We start from the raw sequence: 17,641 nt of genomic DNA on the forward strand, positions 1-17,641 counted from the left end.
TCTTACCTTTCCTGTATCTTTACATTATTATGCTTACAACAGTCAGTAAATGCCTTGATTAATTCATCTAGGAGGGGAGATAGGTCTAAGTTTTTTTTTTCTTTATTTATTTGTTGTTTTTATATTCAATCACATTCTGAGACAAAGAAAAGATATAAAGACCAATGTTTGCACTTTGGTAATCTTGTTTACCCTCACTGGGACCAGGGTTGTCAGACACAGCCTGGATGGGCAAGCTGGCTGAGCTTAGGGATCAGGTGAGGTTGCTCCAAAGGGAAGCACTAGCAAAAACAGTCTAGAGAGAAGACAACTAGAAGAGACTTGATGGAGGTGCAATGGGGGAGGTCAAGCAGCATTAGTAAAACTCTCAAACAGCAAATAGTACAAAAAATGAAAGAGTGCTGTGTGTATTTCAGACTGACATGTTGTAGACCTGTGTTATGCATACAATTAGGTCCTGAAAGAATTCCTCTTATTTTAGGCAAAATCATGTACACAATGATGATTTTTAATGATGCTAAATATTATTCTCAGAGAAGGGATTTCATCTGAACTCTAAAAGAAAATACAGCAAGAACTCAAGAGGTGGTTAGTAGATCGAGGTATAAACTAAAAAAGGCAAAATCTCAAAATTTTTCAGTCATCCCAAATTCCCACCACACCAGATTTTATCAAAAGCCCAGACATATGTGTATAAATTTACTTGCTGCTGGCGTTGACACAACATGTGATATTCTATGCATCTTGAAAAGGATTGTTTCATACACCCTGGGATTACAGATTATCTGTAAAAAGAGTTTAAAAAGAAAGATTAGTCTGTTTTGGTTTTTTTTTGTTTCTAAATCAGGATATGTAAGATATAATCATGAATATGTATCACATTTCTAGTTATACTATAGGCCACTAAATATTCTCCCTTAGGCAAACCCACGTTGATTCCAGGGCAAATTTGTTTGAAAAGGAAAGTATAAGTATACTTCAGCATCAATTAAGTTAATTACAATTTTTTAATATTTTGAGAGCGAAACTCCTTCCCAGCTACTGAAACCCATAACAATTACATTGCACTTGGTTTTCTCAGTTATGAAAATACAAAGCAGCAATCACTGAAAAAGAATACCTTTTAACAGCTTATATAAGATACTGCTTTCATTAGAAAGTATTGACATATACTGGAGCGAAGGGACAGAACAAACCACCGTTTTTCTATTGCTATTTTGAATTATCACAAATTTACAAGTGAGGTATGTCTTTGCAGAACTCTTGTTTATCTGCTGCCGTCCACTACAGCAAAACTTAAGGTAAAATTGAGTATATGTTTATGATAGAAAGTGAGAGAGATCATACATATGTAAATATACCAGTGGGAGGTGGTGAACTTCTCTCTTGAAGAACAGTTTATGAGTAGTTGCAATTTGCAGTGCAACATTTTTCTCTGTCATGAGTTTACACAGAATTGCTTTTAAACTATTTTAAGTAATGCTAATGTCAAGCTTGTATAAACAGTCATATGCTTAACAGGCAGTCCAATAGGTTGTTTCTCTACCCTCTATCATGAACATGTTGGTTTGTACATTAACAAACAGGATTCTTGAAAATCCTAATTAGATCAACACGAAAACTGGAGGAAGCATGTAAACACCATGTTGTAGACAATGCTGCATAGTGCTCTACTTGTATTTAATGTTACATTTCTGAGCTATTAATAGTGTTACTACAGTAACACTATAAGCAAGCCAAACGGAAGTATCCCAACCGCCACTGCATAGTTAAGCAATAGGATTATATGTGTAACCCACAAAAAGAACATCGATACGGAACCTTTAAACTAAACTAAACAAAAAGCCAACATCTTTAAGAAATCTTACTAAGAGTGAAACATAGTAAATATTTTATGTCAAGAATTCAAATCAAAGTTTAAGTCAAAACACTCCTTGTTCTGAAATTTCAAGACTTCCAAAAGCCCAAAAGCCCAAAAGATTCAGTCTCATTGTCATAACATAATGTCAGTGTGCTAAACCGTCTATTTTAATCATCTTTCCCTCTAATAATCAAATTAATCTCTAAGCTCAATTGGTAGCCAACAGTCCTGTGTGCATGTTTACACTGTAAATGTTTACAGTGGCATGTACTAAAATATAGTTCTAACTTAAAATAGTTGAAGCCTAGGCAACTAGTTTTATTCTCTTGTACCTACCAAACATAAATCTCTACAGGAAACACTTTTATTTGTTCATAAATATCAGTCCTTTTTTGAAAAACATTCCAGTCTTCCCTCCCTGCATGTAGCACCAATAACGTTCACAAAATGCAAAGCTTCCTGAACAGCAGAATATAAATCAATCCAAACCTTAGTTCCTCCTTAGCTGACCAATGTATTAAAACATAAATATGTGTAAAATCTTCCAAACCTGGAAAATCCATTTCACTATTAACAAATGTATAGAAAAAAGTTTCTCATCAACAACTCTGGGACGTAACTGTAGGGTGCTCTTTCGGCAGCTTTCTGGAACAGAATAGCGCTGGGTCTTCCGAAAGGCAGGTCTATGAAGTCCCTTGTTTCCCTTTGAAAACAGACTGTGCAATCAGAAGCACAGAGGCAGAATGAGGTCATGCTTCCTGTTAAGTGGCCTCACATCAGAAGCACTCATTTTGAAGAGCAAACTGAAGATTAACATTAGTCCAGCGAACTCTGCTGCAGATTGTTGCAGAATGCGAGAGCTATAAACAACAATTTATTAGTTATGATATGGGGAACAAAAACTGTACCTTTTCTCATAAAGAAAAGTGATAAAGATTTTTGTTTCAGCTTCACTTTTTCATCTCACTCAGAATACTTGAAAGTGAAATATCCAAATCAGTCCATATACTTGCTAAGGTAGCCCATGAGCTTATCTGTAAGACTTGAAAAGCTTTGATGCAGGAAAACCATCCACCTACCAAAAAATCCACGCACAGTGACAAGATCATTTGCAAAAGCACTATTATACAGAAGAAGCATTTGGTGAGAGTTCAGAGTTCACGGAATTTCATAATTCAAAAAAATTATTGCAAATATCTACCATGATAAAATAAAGATAAAATTATCTGGAAAGGAAAAAGGAAAAAGGCCATTTGTAATCACATTCCTTGTTCGACTGCATATATTTCACACCATGTAACGTATCAATTAATCCTACCCTGAAGTACACCAAAATAAAGTCAATTCTACATGAGAAATGCAGTCTGAATAAGATATCCTATCAATCAAGATGACTTGGCTATAGAACTGCTACGCAACAAAAGTGATCTAAATAGACAGTTAAGAATGAGACAGCTGTAGGGAGCAAAACTTCGTCTTCAGACAAATGGATAAAATAAGCTAGTAGGTACCTCTCTTGATGGCTGGATGCATCACTGAAAAAAAAGCAAACAAATCTAATAGAATATAGAGATAAATGTACGATTTAATGACAACTTTCTCCTTGGAGAAAGGAGAAATACCTCCACTGACAGCAAATAAATGCAAAATTCTCACCAAACAGAAAAGGAAATAAAAAGACATTAGGCAATTAGGATATTACAAAAGAGTTCCTGTATGGGAGTTTATCTAAAATGAACAATTAAAGGTCACACAGAATCACACAGAATCACACAGAATCGTTTAGGTTGGAAGGGACCTCTGGAGATCATCTAGTCCAACCTCCCTGCTCAAGCAGGGTCACCTAGAGCATATTGCCCAGGATCACATCCAGACGGGTTTTGAATATCTCCAGCGAAGGAGACTCCACCACCCCTCTGGGCAACCTGTTCCAATGCTCTGTCACCCTCACAGTGAAGAAGTTTTTTCTCAGGTCCTTTTGCTCAAAAGTGGAAACAGAGGGTCATGTTCATTCCCCACATCCCTTCTTCTCATTTAGTGGAATGAAATTTCCTCATACCAGGGAGGAAATTTAGTCCAACAGTCCATGGATGCATGAGCTCTGTCCGCCTGTGCAAGACTTCCCAGGCGACCCTTTCTGTCTACAGCAAAACAAAGACATTGGACGTACATTCCCAATGGTGTTTAAAACTAGGTCACTTACTGAAAATATATTCCATAGTATAATCTATACATCTTCAGTATTCCATACTGAAGATGCATATATTCTATATATACATGAATTATCAGGGCAGGTTACTTCTTGGGAGTGTTTTATTTTTGGTTTCTCTTCACCTTTTTCTCAATAGGAAGTATTTAATTTTGAGCTTTGGCTGTTTTTTGGAAGTATTTTGGCCTTTGACTATAGTCAGCTTTGGTTGACTATGTAGTTAAAACATACTAACTAGTGACTAACTACATTCGTATATGAAAGTCACTGTTCCAACAGTTGTTGACGCATAACCTTTGTGTATTGGTGAATGCACAAAATCTTCCGTGTAAGAAATTACACTTCCTTGGCAGATATTACATGAAGATGGTTGATATTTTTGTACAGAGCTTCAGGTATAGCAGAGTTTTATAGGCAAGTGCTACCCCATGATTTATACATAGACAAAGGCTTATATACAGCTGCTCTTTTACCATCCTTGTTGTTCCTCAAAGCGCCTGCTCCATCCAAGGCCCCGCTTCTGCCTTAAGATTACAAATTCTAGGAAATCAATATACCAGCAATCTGGCTGTGCAGGACTTATATGTCTATTACATACTAACATGTTCAGTCCACAAAAGGAAGGAAATGAGAAACTGCAATACAAAATACCACGTATCTTTTTAATAGGGAAGCTTATCTCCTCTCTTCTCCTCATGACAGCATACAGCGCATAGACCTGTAGACCTTAGAATTAGCTCTGAGCTTTCTGGCACATCCACGCTGCTTCAGTCTGAAAAATAGCTTACCTCCAATAATGCTATGAGAGCTACCCCCATGTTACACTAGTAGAGATGGGAAAAAAAAAGCGTTTAGAAAGGATCTAAATCAATCAGGCCTGCAATATACAGCAATAGTTATCTGTGCAAAGCCACAGCCAATGTCCTCTCTCCTTGTTCTTTGATACAGTTTCAGAAGGAAAATTGGTAGTTATATAACTTGATTTAGATATAGGAATAAGTTTGAGAGGAATTTTGTACAATGCCACATCAATATGCAAGATCAATAGGAAAGCAAACATAGAGAAAAGAAGAGAAAGGCTTCTATTAGAATCTGCAGCTCCTTTGAAAAAATACTTTGAAAAAGTACTGTTCCTCTGAAAACTACCTTAGCAGACAAAGAACACAGAAGGAAGAGGCTATTACCCCAAATCCATCAGTCAAAGCGGAAGGCAAGGTCCAGACAGAAATGGTTCACCCTCTTTATAAACTTTCTCACAAGAAGATGTGTGAATACTGGCCATCACTAAACAGGAAGGAGGAACAAACAACAAAAACATTTTTACTGTATTACCTAACTGTCTTAGTTTCTTTAAGTATTACAGTATTTCATGAATTGGCACTCTGAAATGCTAGAGATGGCCTGGAGAGAGCCAGTGGCAAATATTTTCCTGTTGGCCAAATTATGTTCTAGCTGCATCTTACTGCAGAGAAACGCGATAGAAACATTGACCCATTGATCATTGGTCTGAATGGGAAATGAATGGGAATGGGGGTGTTAGGGAAAGGACTACATGAATGGCATGTGTTTATGGTGTCTAGACTTGCAGGTCATCCAGATCCCAGCATGTGTGCATGGAAAGTCTCAGGATACCCAGACTGGGAGTAAACGTGGTGGGATAGTATTGAGAGATTGACCACTGTCACCTGGAAAGGATACAGAAAGGCACATAAAAAACCCAACACACGGTCGCCAACCTAAGAACCTAGGAGACGTGAAGACTCAATTACCTATACAGCATGTCTTCCATGTCAGCTCAGGTAATACTGGATGCCCCACCTGGATAGTAGCATTTCGGTGCCCGAAAGCTAAACAGACCACCAGGTTACGCACATACTTAGCGCACCCACTAGGTTCTCTATGTGGACAGATAAAATCTGAATCTCTGTTAAGGAGTTTTCTTGCTCCTTTGAGACCCATAATGAAAATAAATGCTCCTCTGGAGGTGGTGATGTATTGCTGATCAGTGTACCTGAGACACTGGCCAATTTCTATGACAGCCTTGATGTAATCTACGTGGACCAACAGTAGAGGATCTTTCACTGACGTGCAGTGAAGGCTTCTGGAAATCATATAATTCTAAAGAACTCTTAACATATACTAGGAATACATAATTGGGAAGATTTTGGTAACATTGGTTCATAAGACGACACTGGTTGGTAAAGTACTGATGGTGCTGATGTCACCATCGCTTCTGTAATAAATCACACTGTTAAATGCATCAATGAAAATAGCAGCTGGCAGTGGTGCTCTAACAAGGCTCTTCAAAATGCTATTCTTCCATGTGGATTTATGCAGCACCCTCATCAGTCAGGCTCTCTGCATGTAAATAATGGCTGTATATTGACAGGGACCGAGACTCTTGCTGTCTGTATGCCAGTATTTAAGCAAAGTCTACTTTGTTAAGCGTGCACAGAGGGTCCACAGGCCTTTCTGTCACTCTTTGCATTTCTTCTTGCTATGCTCGTGCCATCTTTAACTGTCATTTTTCCAGCTGAACTCATGCTGATGTCCTGGACTAATTCAACTGCTAGGGACAAGAAAAGGCACAGGCAGCCTTGGTATCCAGAGGAGAATCATGATACATTGCACTAAACTGTGGGTTTACAGCTTGGATGCTATCCAGTACTGCATAAAGATCAAGGATTTAAATGTGGCCTAGCAGGCAATCGAGGACAGAAAGCAGAACTATGATAGCCCTCCAGGAACCTGTCCATGGGACACCAGCACAGACCCAGCTCAAGAAACCAGTGACTCCTCCCATATGCTTGACACTTTGCAGACATTTTACAGGCAGGGTTGGACTCTCAGGGCTAATCTCTGTGTTGACAACCACCCTTCAGCCCCTGAGCACACACAGGACCACAAAGGAGACAGGAAAGCATTGCACTAGTTTTAAAAGGGAGCTGTATTGCCTGCCAGTAGATGTAATGTATTTGTTTTTATTCTCAATGCTGGACTCCATCAGCTTGGACAGATGTGAGTTTGCTTTCCCTCGGTCCCAGCTGCAACTTCCCTCTGTACACTCATAACAGCAATCTGAACTGCAGGTAGCAAAGCTGTACTTGACAGACTGCATGTTTTGCAGTGATCTGCCTGTTAGGCACTGTATTTCAGTCTCTTTTTCTCTTAAAGTACTCCCCGAAATCCCTGTCACTGAGCTCCACGTCCTGCTGCTGAGTGCTCAAAATGGTAACTCCAACACAGTCATCGTCTTGCCAGGATATTCCTTCTGTCCCATTCCCCTATTCACTATGAGCTCAGTTCTCAAGAAAGCGAAATTATGAAAAACTTACCAGTGGGATGTGTTTGTGAGTCAAGTCGTCTGTTGATCCATCATAAAGTACATGCTGAATTTCAGTCCTACAGGGAAATAATCCAGGAAATCAATATGCAATCAGAGCAGGTATTACAAGTTTTTGCTTCAGTACTGTTCTCACCAAGGCCTTAAAAAGAACTCCGTAAAATATTTACTGATATGTTCCAATCTACAAAAAACTCCCTAAAACTAAAACACAACCCAAAACATATGGCTACAATATGTAAGGCAGAAGCAAGCAACACATTGCACAGCAGTTTCCAAGGCACAAACACAATTAAATCTCAAGAGGTCCAACATTCATTGCGAAAGAATATTCATAGCACGGTGAATGCTGAGTATGCTCCTAAGGGATATTAAAGGGATATCTAGAAAGCGTTTAGCTGGGCTCTAACACAGCACAGCAAAGCTGCCATCATCCAGAACGGGCAGCAGCTCCTTCCAGCCATGCTACCGCACAGGTCTGGGACTCTTTCACTACTGTTAGACCTACCTGTAAAAACACAAATTTTGTTACTAACCTGGCCTCAGCAGGTCTCATTTCTAGCATCCTCATCTTACCACACTTCAACTTTACAATAACGCTAGTATTATATGCTAGCATGCTAGTATGTTATTATAAGCTATGTGCTAGTATGGAGCCAGGCTATGACTCTTGCCTTATAGCTTCACATCCCCTCTCTTAACATGCAGTGAAATACAGTGCTGTGGTTGCAATACCTGTACAGCAAACAGCCAGCTCTCTGGGAGAAACCATTTCTTGTGTTAACAACATTCTGCAAAGAATCACAGTGTAACTGGGTAAAGAATTCCCAGCTTCAGAGTCTTTCAAAACTGGAGAAGACTGGGGTTGGTGTCCCAAACCTACTGGGTTACTATTTTGTTTGGTTTCCTTGGCAATGACTCTTAGCTACTTTTTATTCCCGTATAAGGTCAGAAGAAACTTCAAAACTCAGCCACCTCAGGATATTTCCCAGCATCTGGAAAATTTAGGGTTTTAAAAGGAAAAGAAAGGAAGTGTTTGGTGAGATAGTGGAAAACTTCACAAAATGAGGGAGGGAATTTCTAGAGAGGAGGGAGTTTCCGAGATGAAAGAGAAGGACAGACAAATTGAAGATGGGGGCAAAGTAACTGAAGAGCTGCCAGACAGGGTGTCAAAGTGGACATAGGAGGTGGCAGCAGAATGACAGATGATGACAGAATAAGGCCAGGCTATGACTAAGCTTCCTACACAAATCGATAGAAACGGACAAAGATGCTGCTGCATAATGTTTGCTAGGCAGTCACTGTTGGCATGAAGGCACCATTTAAATACAAGCACCGGCAGTCACTTTAAATTTTCCCTGCTACAATAACAAGGGTAAAAACAAAGATGAAGTTTTATTTAGCTCAGTGTCATCCTGTGGCCTCAGTATCTGTAACTTAAAAATAGTTCTTTTATGGACTAATCCCAGCAGCCACAAATAAAAGAAATGGGAAAATAAACCAGCAGCTGTCTGGGCCTCTTATCATAGTACTGTTTTCCCAGTTGTTTGATCATTCTCCCAGACCTTTTCTGAACCTGCCTGATTTTGGATGGTCTTTCTGAACTGTAAGGCTATTTAATAATGGTGCACCGGTGCCAAGCACAGAGATAATGTCACCTCTCTACTCCTACTCAGTATTTCCACGTACATGTGCTTTGCAAAGACTGCATTCGCCTTTTTAGCATCAACAGCACACCATGAGCTCATGTTCAGCTGATCATGAACTCCTCTCTTCCCCCTCCAAGTCTCTGTGAGTCACTGACTGGCAAGATAAAATCTCCTGTCCCGCTTGGTTTTCAATTTATGGTCTGTGTAATAGTCACACAACGCTAAAGCCATGTGCTTTGCGACCAGTTTAAACAAAACATTTTGTGAGGAGCATAAGGAATGGAATCTGTCTTCCTGCATCTCTCTGCTTTGCGATGTCCTGATGTCTAAAACGGTGTAAGCACTTGAGCCTCTCGGTCTTGGAGAGATCAACACGGTCACTTTTGCCTGTGCAGCTGGGTATTTTCACAAAACAGGCCGGAGTAATTATGAGATTTCTGTCTGTCGAGCTTGAATGAAGGAGGACAAAAATTTCAGACGTAAATCGGCAATGCAGACTGGCAACACAGTCATGCATGCCTCATTTTCTTCAGCGACAAGACAAAATAGCCAAAACTTTTTTGTGCTTAAAAATAAAAAGTATTGGCTGAAGTTACTCACTAGTTTTACTGTGGAAGATATTATTAGCTGTATTTTATTGGCTTGGCAGGCTTAAGAACATCATCTGTGCAATGCTATGCGCCAGCCCAGGTGTGATGGAGAGCTGGAGACACCCCGGATCCTGCGATCCCCCTGGGACACCCCACCGGGCACACCCGTCAGCCAACACGGGCCTGGGACAGCATCAAGGCAATGGAAAAACAAAGGGTTTTTTTTAAAATTATTTATTTATTTTCCACGAGGCTCCTTCCTCCTTCAGTCTCCCCTGCTCACTCCTATTACCTTGAAGTGAGAATAAAAAGATTAAAAGGCAAAAAAAAAAAAAAAGGGGGGGGGAAAGTCAAACGGGAACAGTGAAGAGGGGGGGGGACAATAGCCCGAAGGCAATCAGCAGGCCAGCGCCCCTCGCCGCCGCCCCGCCCGCCGTGGGCCTCGCGCCCGCTAACGGCCGTTGAAACCCAATTTCCCGCCCCCGCCTCCAGCCGAGCTGTCAATCACCGCCCAGGCCCTGCGCGCATGCGCACACCCGCTTCCCTTTGTCTCTCCGCGCTTCCCCTCTCCCCCTCCTCGCCTGGCCCTGCGCACGTCACGCGGCGGCGGCTCCGCAGTCACGTGCCGGGGGCGGCGGCGGCATGGCGGCGCCGGGCCGCGCCTCGCGGGCTGTCGCAGGGTGGTGACGCAGCGGCGGGGCGCTGCGGGGCGCGGGGAGGATGGGGCTGTGAGGGCGGCCCACCCGCTGGACACCCCGCGCCGAGCGGGAGCAGGTGGCGCCGCGCCGGGGCTGCGGGCCGCGTCGGTCTCTCCCCCCCCCCCCCCCCCCCGCCGCTTTGGGAGTCGCGGGAGGCGGTAAGGAGCGCGGCGGGCAGCGAGCGAGCGAGCGAGCGAGCCCGGGCGGCCCCGGGCCCCTGCTCCCCCCCCCCCCCACCCCACCGCCTCCTCCGGGCGCCTAGGCCTCGCCGGGCCGGGCCGGGTCCGGGTGCGCCGCGGCCCCGTCCTGCCCTCACGGCGCGGCCTGCCGAGCGCTCAGTCCCCGGCCGGGATTGTCCACCCGACCCGGCCCGGTTCGGCAAGACCCCTTTGTGTCCTGCGCACTCGGCGGGCAGCGTGGGGCGCCACAGGGTTTGCCGGCTGCCTGGGGTCTGTCTCTGGCGCTGACACGAGTGGGCGGTGGAAAAGCAGAGTCCTGGTGCCCTTCTCGTGGACTGGGACCCAAGTCCTGTCTGGCCCTGCGCTCTGCCGCCCTTTCTCTTCCACAGGAGCCGGTGTGTTCAGCTCTGAACTGCTCTGTGCTTCATAGTAATAAAAGTAATAGTAGGTCAGAGGTTCATGCTGATGAAGGTAATAATCCAGAAAAATAATTTTTGAGCAGTGTCTGAATTTAAAAAAAATAAAAGGCACTTACAGGGGAAGATTACCTAGTGCTGTGGGTGAGACTCAAGGCTGTTTACAAAGCTTACACAGCTCTTTTTTTTTTTTAATTATTATTTGTTTGTTTGTTTCCTTGATTTCATGTTGCCTGTTCTTTAGGCCGTGGTCATCTCGCCACTTGTGTTTTTTGTAACATGTTTTTTTTTTCCCCTTGTTCATGACCTTTTCTATGGCAGAGGAGGGAAAACCCATTGGCTCTAGGTAACCCTAATAATGATGTTCCAAAAGGATAGCAAGGAGTTGCCATATAGTACAATATTGGAGTTTTGCTCCAGGGTTAGACTTCGGGTTGGTGACCGTCTTTAGACAGGGAAAGAAATCTGAATACAAGTGCATGAGTCTTCTTGAATGCTTTTTCTTGATCTTGACAAATTTTTTGTTAACTTCCAGTAGCTGAGCAGTTAATTGACAATAGAAACATAATGTGCTATAGTAATTTCACATCTGTTTCCAACCTCTTGCGTGTATGTGCCATCAATGACATATTTTAAAACAACATTGTGTTATAATGATGCTTTTTTTTCTCTCTAAAGGTAGTGAAACAGAAAATATCAAGATGAGTAAAAAGCCTCCAAATCGTCCTGGAATCACATTTGAGATTGGTGCTCGTTTGGAGGCACTGGACTATTTACAAAAATGGTATGGAAGACAGTGTGCAATATTTGCTAAGAGCAAAATTATGTTATTGTTGTAAATTGTGTTATCTGATTATAGAACTGAGTAATTGCGTTTCACATATGAACTTTGTGAGAGTCCAAATGCTAAATCTATTAAAATGATTAAATTTTAGGAAAATATTCTCTCTTCAGATATCAAAGAAGGCATTTTTTGTGTTTTTTTTTTGTTATATTCATTGATTTTAATTTCTTGTGCAGTCATATTAAGCAGAAAGCACTTTCAGAGTAGTGTGGAATGCAGTGTCATGTGCAAGATGATCAAATGTGTTGATGTGGCAAATGTCGGTGACCAAAGGCTACTTTTATTTTAGTCTGAAGGTATGCAAGTGCATTTAAATTATATTCAGTAATCAGACTTTACACAAACCAATTTTTTTTTTAAAAAAAACATGCTTAATCAGAGTTTATTAACTAGGTAAGTATGATTGTATTTGTATTGTACAGTTGAAGGAATGAGGAGCCTAAAATTGTGACTCTGCTTCAGCCAGGCATATCATGAGTAAGAGTCAAGATTACAGGCTGCAAATCTGTGGGCACGACGGCCACGCTACACAGCACGTATGTTTGAAAGGAGTTGTTCTTTTTGAAAGACAAATTCTTAGTTGAAAGTTAGTTACCACAAATGAGTTAGTTTCATTAAGTGTGCTGGCCCTGTTATTTCAGTTTGAAAAAACACTAACTTTTTAAAAAGTAGATGACACAGGTAGTTGATGCTTCTCTCCAGGCGTTTTTTCTTAGCTGCTACCAATGATTGTTTAGGAATAGGAAATGTGAAGGCTTTTATTACTTTCTTACAGAACTGAACATGTTCTTATTCGTGTCAATGTCTAATCCTGCTAACGCCAAATTATACGTTAAAGAAATCTGCATGTTGCAGATTGCAAATGTTTACTCCAGCAGTGTTTTGCTCTGTAGAAAAAGTTGGATTAAATGCCCAGCTTTGTTGGGACATTTTACCTATTGTGCTTTAATTTTAGTTATGATGAAAGTATTTATTTCTAATAAGCAAGTCTTCCAAGGGAAATATGTTTTAAAGAGCACTTCTTATTTATTGCTGTAGAGAGGATTTTCAACTTACTGAGTCTTTAACTGAATGCCAGCCTGAATAGTGCTATAAAAATAATAAAGTAATTTTATTAAAAACTGACTTCTTATGGGACCTCCTGTGACTAAAAAATATTTGTTTAATATAATAAGCTAACAAAAGTTAATATTTACAAATTTCTTTCAGCTTAATTGTATCAGAACAAGATCACTAAGTATCTAGTATGTAGTTTTTTTCAGATTCATCCAGCTTTTCCAAAGGGTAGGGGGTCACGTGTCAATTCTGGAGTACTTGTCTAGATTTGCATGGGCCATATTGTAAATTGCACAGCTGAGTGCTTGGTATTTTCAGGCAGTATAGGATGTATTCTGAACTTTCCAGGAATTGACTCATCCGGATCACCAGGAAAAAAAGGTCTAGTTTATGTGGATGTGAACTTCTGTGATACTGTATATAGGAGCAGGAAGTTAATATTAAAATTCGGCAGTTAGAGCAACATTCAAAACAAGCCTCTATTGGAAATCAAGTAAATAAGTGATGTTAATGTAAAAACCCACAGCACTTGTTAGCAAAAACCTGCTGTTTTGTTGTTATTAGGGTAGCAGAGTCTAGAATAAGTCTATGTTGTTTTTTTCTTAGCTGTCCAGCTGTTGCATAAGGTGGTGGATGGGGTTTTTTTTAATAGTTTCTATATATAAGTAGTACGCACTCCCCTCAGCTGCATGCAGAAATAGAACATACTCCAAAGAAAATAGTTGCCTAACTTATATGAAATCTCTTTATTATGTTTATAACAAAGCAAAAGTTGAAGAGCAGTAATATTGCTTAACTCATCTTTCTTTCTGCAAGCAGCTGAGAAGAACACTTGCTCAAAAATAGTTTATAAAAGGATTTTCATTTTTTTTCATTTCTCTGTAAACTTGCTGTTGTTTAAGCACTGATCCAAATTACATGACATAATGAACTTTAAAAATTAATCAAGAAATATTTCTAGAAAAAATTAAAAACGCCTTCTAATAAAGTGCTGCCTGCTGCTTTCTGAGACACTTCTGGAACTCTTAAATTTTCATCAGCGTAGTAGTTACTGAAATGCATTTCATGAAACTTTCTGTTCTGTTAGATGGGCTCCTTAAACTTTGGAGAGGATGTTATGTACCTCGCTATTTATTACTTGAAGAAATCATTGTTTTTTAATGAGGAAGTTTTTGCGTGCAGTGCTTGGGTCACCGATGTCATTTGGCTTGTATGAATACTGAACAGAAGAAAGCCTGGTCAAACCGACCAGCAAAGAGAGTCTGTCAAACTGTGTGTTTATTTTTGGTGGTGGTTTGCTTTATCATGGAGTTAACTTTTGTTTTCTTTGTGAAGTGAAGAACATGTAAAGAGGTCTTATAATATAATGCATCTGTACCATGTGTTAAATTTAAACCCAGCGAAAATGAACTATGAAATGCAGCTCTACACGAAATCTGCGTGATCGTCTGTCATCGGATAGTAGGTTAGGTGGGATTGACTGATAATGGAAGATTATTAAATAAATAAAAGATACCTGGAGGCCTGGGGCATGTCCCTGAGGAGAGGCTGAGGGAGCTGGGCCTCACCTTGGAGGAGAGAACATTTTGGGGTGAACCCAGTAGCACCTACAGGGAGATAATCAAGAAGATGTAGCCAAGCACTTCACTTTTGGTTGGTGGGAGGAGAAGAGACAGCAGGCGTAAGTTGGTTGAAACAGGAAAGATTCAGGCTAGATACAGGGAAAAACTTTTTCCCCATGAGGACAGTTGGGTAGTGGAGCAGGCTGTCTGGACAGTTTGTGCAGTCTCCAATTTTAACAGTTTTCAAGACTGTCTGAGTGAAGCCCTGAGCAACCTGGTCTGATTCCATAGCTGACACCACTTTGAGCTGGAGGTTGGACTCCAGACTTCCTGAGGCCCCTTACAAGTTCACACCCCACTCCCTGTCACGGACAACACAAACAGGTATTTAAGATACTGCAACAGCAGTAAAGCTGCGTGTATCCACGCATATATGCGTATTTGCGAGATTGGTTCTTAAGGTGCCAGCTTCCGGGAGTGTGACATATAGTTTGTGTAAAATAGATGTATTTCTGCTATTTTCGGCTCTCTACTGGTTGTCCCATACAATACCCTTACTAGTGCCAGTTATTGCTCTGAAAAAGTGATTATTCTGCCTATGGATTTTTATAATTGATTATAAAAATATAAACTATAAGTTAGGTAATGAAGAAAGTATAGTTACATGACCTTTGCAGTAGTTTTCGATTGGAAACAGCTCACTGGAGTAGGTTAGTTATCAAAAAAGCAGTACTTCGGCTTAGTGTATTTGATTGTCTGGATGGATTTTTTTTTTTTTTTTTTCCTCAGTATGGAGGAGATAACTGTTAAAGTTTTTTCTCTTTAAGATTTTGGGAAATCCTGTTTTGTATGGTCCTTGCTTTTGAATTTCAGTTGACCAGATTACCTAACAGCCTAATATTTGAGAGCAGGACTGTGCAATTTCTGCTTTTTGTTGGTATAATGAAGGCTAAAAGGTGGGGAGGTAGAAATAAGTCCTTGCAGAGTTTGCAGATACAGGAAGGCTATTTACAGAGAGGTCAGAATGGAAATGCATTTGGTATTATATCCTCTGAGAGATGGAAGGAAACACTTTTTATTGTGAATTCAGGAAGTGTGTGTCTGTTTCTGGATTTTCTGTAGGTGTAGACTTAGGCATATTGCCTAGCATTTTTGCATCCATTTTTCCATCTCTTAAAATGGTTGCATTTTCACTTCACAGGGCAATTCAGTGCTTGTTGATCACTTTTGAGGGGTTAAATGAAGACACTGATGAAAAATGCAAAGTATTGTTCCTGTGTCCATTAACGTGTGGAGTGAATGGGAGAAAATGGCTGTTGGAAGATTTTTTTTTTTTTTTTTTTAACTGTGAAGAAATGAAAACTATGAAGTTCACCCATTGACTTTTCCTACTGGAGTGTCTGAGCATGACTGACCAGTGCTACCTCATTTAAGTTACATAAGCTGTGTGAATTTCGCAGCTTTAGAAATGAAGTTATGTAATTCTCATGGGTTGGAATCACTGGAACTTGAGAAGGGAGAATAAGCAGTATGTAAATTAAGCAGATATCATCAGCTATCAATAGTTTTCCTAAAAAGAACTCGAAATTTGGATGAGACTTTATTGGGATTATTAAATATAATTTTCACCACGCTTGCAGACTATTGGCATTAAAAAGAAAAAAGAAATTAGGCTATTGGTCCTTCTCACTAAAAGAACACTAGATTATTGAACAGGAATGCTATAGGGTTTTTTTTTCTATTTTTATAAAGGGTAAAGACCTTTTTCCTCAGTCTTCAAAAATGTGTGGTTTTTTGTTGTTTTTTTTTTTGTTAAATTGTCCCTATACAGTTTGTGCTAGAGGAATCTTGGCAAATCTCTTGGTGTGGCGTACTGGGGGTGGGGAATTAGGCTGACTGGTAGGTAGCTTATCCTTAGATATCATCATATTTCAGTACTGTAAAGCATTGTTTAGATTCTGCTTTGTAACGCTTCTTCGTAATGCCTACTTGTAGCTTTGCAATTGAAGAAACTTCTTAATATACTTCGTCTTCTCTATGAGACATAACTGTTTTCATGCTAATCTTTTTCAGCAGGACAAACATCATCCCTGCTCGTACTCATAGCGAAAGCTTTAGTATGCGTAATATGAATGATCAAAACCTGTTAGTGCAGTTCTGGATAGAAAGTTAGTTATTGCCTGAAAATTAACGGAAGAACCTACTAAATTCTAATGAGGAAAGTTTGAGTACACTGTGGAAAGAACAGGTTTTTTTAATCTCAAAATCTTAATGAGATGAACAAACGTTATCCAATTAAGAAAAATAAGATGAACTTTTTGTCATTTCTGTATGCATTGTTACTTTAATTCTTAAAACCTAAATATCAACCTTTTTTATTTTGCTGCCTTTTTGTTTTCTTTTGTTGGCAGGAGGTACATACCTGCCTTTGAAAAGCTTGTAGAACTTTGCAATTTATGAAATTATTTTCAGTAACACTGCAAAAACTGTAATATCAAAAAAATGTTCCTATGTAATGTAAAATTTAGAATAGTAAATTCTGTACTGTGTTTGCAGGTGTAAAAAGCTACTCTGCTTTTTCACTGTGGGACTAGTTGTGAAATATTACCCTTTATACGTACTCGTGGCACATTGTGTAGCTAAATTTAGTGGATATTGAGGGTAATATCTTGTTGCTAAATCTATGCAAAGTTATTTTTGGTTTACTAAATAACCAGTCATATGTAGCTTGGGTAGTTAAGATTGGGACTGAATGCAGGTTTTGATTTTATTCATCTTGCAACCATTGTACAGCTATTAAGCTGGTCAGCTTAATAACATACATTTAAGAAGCATGATTTATTGGAATAATACTGTTTTGTAATAATGACATGATTCCCATAAGATTTAGCTTTGTAAAATAAGTGTCATGAATTTTGACTCATGGCTGGTAACTTTTTTTTTTTTTTTAAACAACTTGATTAGCATAAATCGTTTGTAAAAGAGAAATGAACCAGTAAACACTTGGTGCTGGTTTTGCTTAGCTCTGCTGAGTGATCCCTAATGAGACTAAATACTTTTGCGTCTTTCATTAACTGATGCTAGGTTTGTTCTTTCATTTATTGAAATATATTAACGTCCTGCAACGTGACTGAGTTTCCTTGATGTCGACTTCATTTTTATTGGTCTACAAGTTGTATTTCACTCCCCCCCTCCTTCCCTAGTTTTCTCTTTCCAAGGCATTCTCTTGCATTT

The 17,641-nt window shown here is 40.0% G+C and overlaps 2 protein-coding genes across 19 annotated transcripts in view; one reads left to right on the top strand and one right to left on the bottom strand.

Annotated features, from left to right (window-relative positions):
* Nucleotides 1-2,568, bottom strand: part of LOC104138370 (dynein axonemal assembly factor 11) — a 56,696-nt gene extending 54,128 nt beyond the window's left edge. The window contains exons 1-2 of the mRNA XM_068933342.1: nt 2,412-2,568; nt 704-785 (exon numbers count right to left, since the gene is read on the bottom strand). Of these exons, the coding sequence (XP_068789443.1) occupies nt 704-743 (40 nt within the window). The 5' untranslated portion in view covers nt 744-785; nt 2,412-2,568. The remainder of the gene's footprint in view (nt 1-703; nt 786-2,411) is intronic.
* Nucleotides 2,569-10,337: 7,769 nt separating this feature from the next.
* PHF20L1 (PHD finger protein 20 like 1) overlaps nt 10,338-17,641 on the top strand; it is a 55,033-nt gene continuing 47,729 nt past the window's right edge. For 6 of the 18 annotated variants that reach the window (XM_068933349.1, XM_068933351.1, XM_068933359.1 and 3 more), the window contains exons 1-2: nt 10,341-10,508; nt 11,624-11,729. In XM_068933349.1, coding sequence (XP_068789450.1) covers nt 11,647-11,729 — 83 coding nt within the window. In that variant the 5' untranslated portion in view covers nt 10,341-10,508; nt 11,624-11,646. Of the gene's footprint in view, nt 10,509-10,664; nt 11,001-11,623; nt 11,730-17,641 lie in introns of those variants that run through there. The other 12 variants (XM_068933344.1, XM_068933356.1, XM_068933347.1 and 9 more) reach the window with 7 other exon arrangements.

The sequence above is a fragment of the Struthio camelus genome, chromosome 2 (genome assembly GCF_040807025.1).
Source record: "Struthio camelus isolate bStrCam1 chromosome 2, bStrCam1.hap1, whole genome shotgun sequence".
NCBI lineage: Eukaryota > Metazoa > Chordata > Aves > Struthioniformes > Struthionidae > Struthio > Struthio camelus.